Raw genomic sequence first — 10,471 nt, forward strand, 5'->3', positions numbered from 1 at the left:
TCAATTTTTTATTCAAACGGGGGTCAATGGGGATGGTTGACTGGAGTATATGCCGCGGTTCAGTGGGGAACCGCGGCATATTCTTTCGTTATATTTACAAAACTGCCACCGCGCACCATTATGCTGCGGTTTCTGGTGAACCGTGGCATAATGTGCGCTGTAAAAACCCAATTTTTTACTAGTATTCCTTTTTATCTGGGCTTAGCCCACATTCTTATTATTATAAATACATTACCCTATGTGTATGCAAAGACATATAAGGGAGATTTCTCCTAATCTTCTTCCTATTTCACATGGTATCTAGAGCTTAGGTTTTGTTCCAGCCAATTCCACAGTCTCTGGTATCTACCGTCGTTGTCCGACCATCGCTGTCTGACCACTGTTGTCGCCGCCGCTGTCCGACCACCGCCGTTGCCGTCGTCGCCGGTTAGGGTCGTTCATAAGGCAGAAAGGTGCGCCCAACTCCGACGACCACAACGCCGGAAGTCGCTCCGTGAGAGGAGCCGCCACGCGCCTCCACCTTCGCCGACGCATGTAGCCCATGCGCCCACCTCCGGCGAGATCCACTCGCCGCCGTCGCCACAGAAAGGGTCGTCGGAGACTCCTGAGTCCGTTCCTAGGGTTGGTGACGACCCGTTTGGCCTATATTTGAGTGGATCTAAGTTTTAAGTTCTACTCTTTTCTTTTTGAGTGTGACCCACTCGCCGTCGCTGCCACAGGCACGTCGCCGGAGCTTTCCGCCGCTGACTAGCACCTCCGTGATCACCTCCTCGCCCTCTTTCTGGATCTGTGGTCATTGCGTCAATCGGAGCACATTGAATTTTTAGGATTCTCCCTCTCCATGGCTGCCCAACGTAATGATCGGGGTCTGTCTCGCTCAGACCATCCTATTTCATCAAATAGCATAGACAACCCTACACTCTTTCAGGAATTTCTCAAATGGTATGAGGACCGCCTGAGTTCCACTACATTTGCTTCTGTTACACTCACAGGTAGTCCTTTTGTTAGTCTGACTCACCCTCTTGGATCTTGGGTCCTTGACTCAGGCGCCACTGATCATATCACCGGTAACAAGTCCTTGCTTTCTTCCTTGTCCTATCTGGATAATTTACCCTCGGTAACAATGGATAATGGGTCTAGAGTCTCATTTCATGGTATTGGTATTGTTCATATTTTTCCGTCTATATCCATTGATCATGTACTTTATGTCCCTGGGTCTCCTTTTAACTTATTGTCCAATTACCATATGGAAAATTTGTTGTTGGTTGCAGGTGGGTGTATGCTATCAAAGTTGATCTTGATGGTACAATTGATCGTTTGAAGGCTCGACTGGTTGTCAAAGGCTACACAGATTTTTTGTTTGGATTATGGTGATACTTTTTCTCCAGTGACGAAAATGACTTTTGTTCACTTATTCATTGTCATGCAGCCTAATCTTTATCTATTGCCCTTTATTAAAGCAAGAGGTTGCCATGTCTAATTATTTTAACTAACCTATTTAAACAATTCAATTATGCAGTTGCTATTACTGATTTGTAGTCATGTATATCTTTTTCACATGTTGATGTGACGGTTGGTCAAGCAGGTGTGAATACTTTGTATAAGGATAGACTATGAAAATAGGGAAATTATAAGACCTTTTGTTTGATGTTTGTTCTTAATTTCTGGGTTTTTAGAGCTTTTGATCACTATAATTTGGACTTTGAGAAAGTTTAATATGAGCTTTCAAATGTTACATAAATGGGGTCCAGTTTGGGTTTCCGTGGTTTGCATTTGCAGATGTGTTTGTTAGCAGATGTTGTTACTTCAGATTTTCATTTCATTAGTAATCCTATTAACTGTTTACTTAGATGTACCTTTCTATGAAGATGTCTCTTTTGATTTGGGAAATATTTTTTTAACAACATTTTTTGACAACATTTTAACAAGTTATTGAGATGACTTGTGATTGATTCGTTTCGATTTACGAGAATATGACACGTGAGCTAAATATAACCGGAGGAAAAGTTGAAGGCATGAATCCATATGAGCTACTGTGGAACGTGGAAATACTGCGTCTGAAGTACTTTAAGCAATTGAATGTCGACATAACTATTTGAAAACATTCTTTCCTTACCTTAAATATCTAGAAATTAAATAAATCTCAAACCATTCATACATTGAGCGTGAATTTGAATAGGATGCTGGTTGGAAAAGAGAGGTGAAGTGGATGTGGTAAAATGTTGTGTATATTTATTTTGTTCTCTCAATAATTGTTATTTATATAATGTTATTCCCAAATGTTTACACTATGCTATATATAACTAGAGGGAGCATTGAAAAAATAAGGAATCATTTGCCAAAGTATAATGTATAATGTGTTGTAGATTGTCTCATTTGCCAAAGTAACAACTATAACGGGTGACATTTGCCAAAGGTCACTTTTTGCTGATATAATCATTGAAATATGTAGAAGCCTTAAATTATAAGGTAAAGCTCCCTTTTTCTTTTTATCTCGTTGTTTTTCATTACAATGCTTTCCTTTATAATTATTTTTGAGGGTACTGATAAAGTATATTGAATATATGCAACACCTTATCATTGATGTGTAAAATTTATAAGTGGAATAAGACTTGAACATCGTCCTATTAAAACTTTAGTAACCAAATTAGGGCTCTTACTCTGCTTCAAAATGAAGTAGAATCGATTCTGCTTCATTTTGAAGCAGAGAATTCATTATGCTTGGGCTAGAATCAATTATGTTCCGTGAAAGGATTATGATTCGCCATGAACTCCTACTGTGCCTTTGTTTTTAAGTTCAGTTGTCAGGATTCAGTCATGAAAACTCATATATGAGTATCAATGTATGAGATCTGAAGCTCTGTATGGACAATAAAAAAAAAAAAAAACAGAAAGAAAAGATGGAAGAAGTATTTAAGTTTAATGGTTACTTCTTCTTTTCTTGTCATAAATGTAATAATTGATAGAGTTTAAGTTTTGAAGATGGAAATCATTTGACATGAATGAAAAGTGTGTTAGAAAATTCACCCAAAAACATCAAGAAATGAGAATTCAAAGTTCAGTTTTTTTACTAATTTTTCTGTGCTGTTATTAATTTTGATGCTTTAAAATATATTGGAAAAACTTAACACGAGAAAATCACTGTCTTCGTCTCTCTGTCAAACTTAGCTTTGTCAACCCCAATAACAACGCATGACCTTCTTCACTTAGCAGTGGGCTACGGTCTGCATGACCTTCTTCATATTGCCATTCTTAAAAACTATCGGAAAAGAATCTCTCAATCATAAATCACTGTCCGACTAATTAAATCTTTATATCCAAAGCATAACAAATATTATAGATTCTCTCTTTCAAGAAAAGAACGAAGCTTGATGAAACATACTTTGTTTTTGGAATCACTATACTCAAAGAATGTGCAGTCCCTCCATATGAAGTATACTTTCCTTCAAAACTATCTTTAATTATTTTAGGTTATATTTTAATTATTTAAACCATCTAACAATCTGATGAGCTTCTTCTAACCACGAGAGGATTATCTCTTCCACAACATTTTGTTGATGTTTTCCCCAATTTCTATTCCAAGATAGAGCCTTCTCTTCAAATTCCTCCTACTGTTTGGTGAAATGTACCTTAACTTCTCTTTTGTTGCTTTTCATAGCATATACACATACATGTATGGTGTTTGTATGATTGATTATTATAATTTGTTTATGTCCATTTTTCAATAATATGACTACTTCGATTCCACTATTTCTAAAGCTTAGATTTTTGTAGTTGTCAGTAGCAGGGCGATAACAGAAAAGTGTTGGACTGCTCTTTTAAGAAAAGAACGAAGCTTGAAGAAAGATACTTTGTTTTTTGGATCATTAAACTCAAAGAATGACGTGAACTTTTTGTGGTGCAGTCCCTCCATATGAAATATACTTTCCTTCAAAACTATCTTTAATTATTTTAGCTTATATTTCAATTATTTAAACCATCTAAACTATTTGAGATTCTTCTAACCACATCTCTTCCACAACATTTTGTAGATGTTTTCACAAATTTTTATGCCAACATTGGACCCTTCTCTTCAAATTCCTCCTACTGTTTGGTGAAATGTACCTCAAGTTCTCTTTTGTTGCTTTTCATAGCATACACACACACACACACACACACACATATATATATATATATATATATATATATATATATATATATAATTTGTTTATGTCCATTTTAAAATAATATGACTACTTCGATTGCACTAAAGCTAGATTTTTGTAGTTGTCAGTAGCAGGGCGTAACAGAAACGTGTTGGACGACGACGAGGTTTTCTGGGGACTGAATAGATTCCTTAGTCGAGCTTTTCTGGTCTCAATTATTTCAAAGGTTAAACTCCATTTTGTTATTGATATTAATTAGAAATAATAAAATTTTATGTAATGCTTCTAAAGATTGTTATATCATTTGTTAATGGAACTCCATATATAACATAACGTCACATCCTAGAGTTCAAACTTTTTACTGTGTTGNATTTGAATCAAATAATCTCGTATTTACAATTTANGTTNTTTTATTTGTTGAGAAAGTTTGATTGAACATGNATTAGCTTATTTTATATTATGTTTTATATATTCACCAAACAATTATTTATATCTAGTAATGACTGATTATTCATTATTGATGGTAGTCCTTGTAAGCTTGAACTTTTATAGCTTATCAAATAACTAAACTTTTCCTAATTGCTCAGTGAAAACTATATATAGTTACCATAAGTTTTCTACTCCTGTACATTTCATTTTGTTTACATCATTAGCATAATTTTGAATACCATATTTGGTTTTGCAATTATTATTTTATAATTTTCTTTTTCCATTCTTGTCTTTGACTCGAAAGGTGGGTGTGAGTGTATTGATAGACAGGCAAAAAAAGAATATTGGAAGTAGGAAAAATTGGGTGACGTTGTGTATATTTGTTTGTTTGTAGTAAAATGTCAATTCGAACAAACAAAATGAAAGCTATAAGTGTGTTGATGAAACAATTGANGACATCAAGGAGGAAATTCCATGAAAGAGGAAGAGATGAATCATTTGATGGGCAATTGGAGAAGTTGCGGTTGGTTCTGAACAATATAAAGGATGTGTTTGTGGAAGTGAAGAAGAATGAAGAAAAATTGCTTGACACATTAGCAGAGGTGTATGACTATCTTCACAGGTTAGACCGCAGGAAGCTGCATCAAGACATGCATAGCATTTGCGAGAGAATCAGAGATTCTGCTCGCAATTTGCTCCCAACGCTTGTTTTTGATGAGTCATATAAGGAGGAGGATNACAGGGGTGNCAAAATATCTCNCTCATCACAAGAGTTGGTGCANNNCCATCAGAAGNAGAGTTGGACTGCGGAAGATTTTNACCTGCAAGATGTTCGATTAAAAGCTTGCTTGTTACGTCTCCTAATTTTTCCTGAGAACGCTATCATAAGGAAAAGAAATGCAATTAATTTGTGGATTGCTGAGGGTTTGATTGAAAATACAGAGAAGAAAACAGAGGAACTGGATGAGGACGTGGGTTTGATTGAAAATACAGAGAAGAAAACAGCAGAGGAATTGGGTGAAGATGTGGTTGATAATCTTTTGGAATCTAATATAATTGTACGCTACGGTAGTACAAAGGATCCCCGTGTCAATAAATTTCAAATTCCTACTGACATCCGTAGTCAGTTGAAGTTATATTTAGATGGAGATTTAAAGTCTATTAGACCATCCTGGTTACTGNTTGATAGAAAAAANGTTACAATAGNTACAAAAAATGTTTCTTTACGTAATATTTTCAATATTGGTGCAAGTTATCTGAATTTTAAACCGCAATGGGTCACTGAATTGAAGAATTTAGAGGTGCTTCAACTTGGGCGTTGGCAAGATTCTCCTTTGCATCATATTGAAGTTGGGAGTGAAGAATTCTTGAAAGAGTTGAGAACTCTGAAGCAGTTGAAATATCTGAGTCTTCGTGGGATATCAAGAATATTCGAGCTTCCATCCTCCATTGCTGAACTTGAGAGTCTAGTAATTCTTGATCTGAAAGCATGTCATAATTTGGAAAGACTACCTGATGATATTTCGTCAATGAAAAGTCTGACACATCTGATTATGTCCGATTGTTGCTTACTGGAAGGCATGCCAAAGGGGATTGAGAAGCTCACTAATCTGCAAGTCCTCAAGGGATTTTTAATAACTACTTCTGAAAAGACTCCTTGCACAATATCGGATCTTGCTGAGAATTTGATAGAACTAAAGCGACTCAGCATACGTATAGGAAGTGAGAACGTGATCATGGATGAAGAGTTTAAAAGTTTGAAAAATTTTAAAAAACTGAAGCATCTGAAAATATCTTGGAGTGGGTCTTACCCAAGGTATGCTAAAATTCCTATCATTTTGCCACTACATTTGAGAAAGTTGCATCTTGAATGTTTTCCAGGAAAGAGTTTGAAAGAAGTTTTGACATCTTCTCAAGTTTACTTTTTAAAACCACCTGCGATAAGTGAGCTAAATATAACTGGAGGAAAAGTGGAAAGTATGACGCCAAGTTTCTTACAAAGGTTGCCCGTGTACATATTGCGTCTAAAGTACCTTAAGCAATTGAATGTCGGCATAGACTATTTGAAAGTATGCTTTCCTGAGCTGAAATATGTAGAAATTAAACAAATCTCAAACCATTCATACATTGTGCGTAAATATGAAGATTATATTGATTTGAATAGGTTGCTGAATGAAGAGTGGTGAACTATATGTGGTAAAAGTTGTGTATACTTATTTTGTTCTCTCAATAGTTGTTATTTACATAATGTTATTCCCAAACTGCAGTATGCTATATAAAAAGGAATCAATAAATATCTATTATCTCTCTCTATATTTATAATTTGTTCACATATTTTATTTCATATATAATTGTATAAAAAAACAAAATTTTAACTATACAGGAATGTTTTTGCGTAAATTTTGAAGTTTTTATTTGTTTAATTTTAAAAATATATATATACTTATATCTGAAAAAAGAAAAAAAAAAACTCTGTTTATATATAACATATATAACATATGATTACGTATAAAACTTTAGATATATCATGTTAAATTATGGTTATCATGTACACAGAAGTGCTAAAAGAATTTGTAATAAATAGTCGTAAAAAGACTCACAACAAAGGATCATATCTCACAAATTTAAAAGAAAACTATTCAACATAGATGGTAAAATCAACACTATATATATATATATATATATATATATATATATATATATATATCCTTACGTTGAATTGTTTGACTGCATTTATTATCAGTAGATATCATTGCATTACAGTGTCACTGTTTCTGTCTGTGGATTTATTTGACCATTCCTTCATTTTCCTTCCTTCTTCCATTCACCTTTCTGCTACTCACTTCCCCAGTCAACATACCAAATCTTTTACCATACAAAAAAGGTTTCAAAAACTTAAAAAAATATTATCTGTCACCTTTCTTCGTGCATACCTATAAGGGAATTGACTCGTCTATCATCTGTTTGATTTGCTGATAGAGAATCATAACATACAAAAATCATCATAGTTATCTGTTGCTTCGAAAAAATATTATCATATTCCAGAAATGTGACTTGTTTGATCTGCTATTTTACCATAAATTCTCATTGGATTGTGGGTATTCCTGGCCTTGCATGGAGTTAACCTCCTAATAATCTAAACCTAAAATATATACACAATTATAAGGTTAAGTGTATATGCTTTCATTCAGTTAATTTAATCATCAATTACTGTAAGAGAAGAACTTATGTTGAATGTGTTTTGGAAGGTGACAGTGAAGAAAGAACTCCATTTTAACTTATAGCGTGTTCGGATAACAAAAACTGACTATTTGTAGAAATATGTAAAAAAGATTTATAAATTAAAAAAAATCACACATAAAGTCATTTTGATTTATAAAACTATTAATTTCTTTCTTTCATGTAGAAATATTTATATCTGATGTTGCATGTTCTTTAGTTGAGCTTGAGATGGCCCCTATATATATTGTCATTTATGTTCAAATAGGATTTGATGTGATTTCTCTTCTTAAAATAAAAGAAAAACTGTAACTTTTGTACTATATTTATAATTTAGTTCTGTTGGAGTTTGGTACACAAATTTTATACAAATGTAACATCACATTATTTTAGGAATCTGACAAGTTCTATGTATTCATTAAATTCAATCATTAAATAAGGTGAGCATGTGTAATTGCACGATATATTGTTGAATTATTTTATATACAAATCAACTTCTTTTATTCAATTTGAGAGGAATGTATTGGCTTTTACTCCTGAAAACATTCTTTCAAAAAAATTTGTATGTTATTCTAAAACAATAACATTCACAAAAGGGTATGAGATTATCAACAAGTTATGATTACAGAATTATGTAATTTATGAATATCAATGCTCTCAAATCTCTACTTACTCCTTCTATCATCAGTCTTTCTCACTCCTCACCAAAATAACAATCATGTAACTCTAATTATGATTACTTAAAAAATTATTCAAATGTAAAGAATGGAAGTTATTTATCAGCAGTGTAAATCAGAAAATTCACCTTTATCAGACACCAAATCAAACTCTTTGCTTTGACTATGAGGTAAAAGATTTTCAATTTACTGCAACTATTTTTGTGAGGTAACTGTGACCTCATCCACAATGTTTTTCCACAATTTGCTGCAGTATTAAAGATTTGTGACTAAATTATAACCACAACTTAAAACAATACACAAGTCCTTGATTCATACATAGTTTTGTAAATTAAAGCCTGTGTTACTGTCACTAAACTCTTTAAGTTTGTATCATGCTATTGTTGTAATAATATCATATTATTGCAAAAGAAACGTTTCTCCAACGGTAATATTCCAACAGCCAACTTCTGCTACAACGACCAAATTATTTATTGTTTTTATTGTCTTTTAATGATTTTGTTCTTCTCTATCTCTATAAATAGAGAACTCTTTCCCCATTCCAAAAAGACACCAAAGTTCATTCTTTGTTTTCTTCTCTTAAAATTATCCTGGGTATAAACTCTTTAGAGAGTTTCTTGCTAGTCCTGTTGTATCCTGGGGGACTTGCGCAACACACCGTGGATAAGTCCTTAAGGACAGTGACTCTACACGCCTCAGGAATTGTGGTTCAAGATTTTGTAAGCATTTTTCTAACAATCTTAAGGACTTAGATTTCAATCTCGTTACTGTGAAGTATAAAAGGTATGAGAAGTTAATCCTATCTTATTATTGATAATTGCAATTGTTAATTTTTTTTTAAAATACTTTGAATGATAGTATGATGTTTGTGCTCTAATTGAATGATTTATGATATTAACTTTTTTTTATTTCTAAACGAATTTGGGAATGGAAAATTTTGAACAGACATATCAGTAACATACATTTAAGATTGTCATCCAATTAAAATTATGAATAGGTTTTAAATTTGAAAAGAGAAAATTGGAAGAATTATAATTATAATTATAATTAGGAATAGAGTAAGAATTTTGATTTCCCATTAATTAAAAAATAATAATAATTTGGGATTGTTAATTTCTTTTGTAAGTGGTAAATTTTAATTATTTTCCCAATTTTAATTAGGGAATTTATTTAAACCATTTTAATCTTAATTACTCTAGTAAAATCCCAAATTAATTTTTATATCAGATTCTATCAATTTAAATAAAATTAAAATTTTCTTGAATATTTTTTATGATCATGGAAAGTTACCTTTTGGTGATTAATTTAATTCAATGCTTTTAATATCATGATTAAATATTTCTGATATGATAGGATGATTTTTTTGAATTTTGGATGATACCTTAATTATTAATAAATGGCATTGATTATATTAATATGTTAATATCCATTTGGATTTTTAAACCATTGAATTTGATAATTGAAGCAATTGAATTCACGTAATTGAATTCATGTAATTAGGATTTACGTGATTGAATTCAAATCAAAATTATGTAAATTATGGTTTTTTTTTTATATAATAAAGTTAGGATTTTGTTCAAATTAAAAAATAAAAGGGAAATTACGTTTGAAAGGTGGATTGTGTTGATGCTGATATTAAATGGAATAATCATGTTTTTGGTAAACTAGGTGGAGAAGACTTAAATTAATTTTTTTTTCATGATAATGATCAATGAAATGGTTGAATATTTTTGTATGTATTCAAGTCTTGTGAGTATAGAAATTAAACAAAAATGTCGTGGAGTACTGAGTTGTACTATCAATAATAGTAATATGAAGAATGTCATGGTAATATTGTTGGAATTGTTGTTCTTGCTATAATTTGAGGCACATCTATTTTAATGGTCAACTTAATTTTCACTTCTCTGAAGTGATGTTAGCTTTGCCTTCAACATATTAGTTTACTTTAGTTTGGATAAGTAATTTTATAGTATTGTGATCATATCTTCATACATATATATT

General features: G+C 32.3%; 1 protein-coding gene across 1 annotated transcript; it reads left to right on the top strand.

The window, feature by feature from the left end:
* The first annotated feature begins 3,537 nt into the window (after positions 1-3,537).
* Positions 3,538-6,828, top strand: LOC106758394. Its single transcript, XM_014641322.2, has 5 exons — positions 3,538-3,673; positions 3,775-3,898; positions 4,032-4,100; positions 4,267-4,371; positions 4,969-6,828. The coding sequence occupies exon 5, from the start codon at positions 4,973-4,975 to the stop codon at positions 6,758-6,760; it is 1,788 nt and encodes a 595-aa protein (XP_014496808.1). The 5' UTR covers positions 3,538-3,673; positions 3,775-3,898; positions 4,032-4,100; positions 4,267-4,371; positions 4,969-4,972; the 3' UTR covers positions 6,761-6,828.
* The last annotated feature ends 3,643 nt before the right edge of the window (positions 6,829-10,471 follow it).

This window comes from Vigna radiata, chromosome 4 (genome assembly GCF_000741045.1).
Source record: "Vigna radiata var. radiata cultivar VC1973A chromosome 4, Vradiata_ver6, whole genome shotgun sequence".
NCBI classification, from domain to species: domain Eukaryota; kingdom Viridiplantae; phylum Streptophyta; class Magnoliopsida; order Fabales; family Fabaceae; genus Vigna; species Vigna radiata.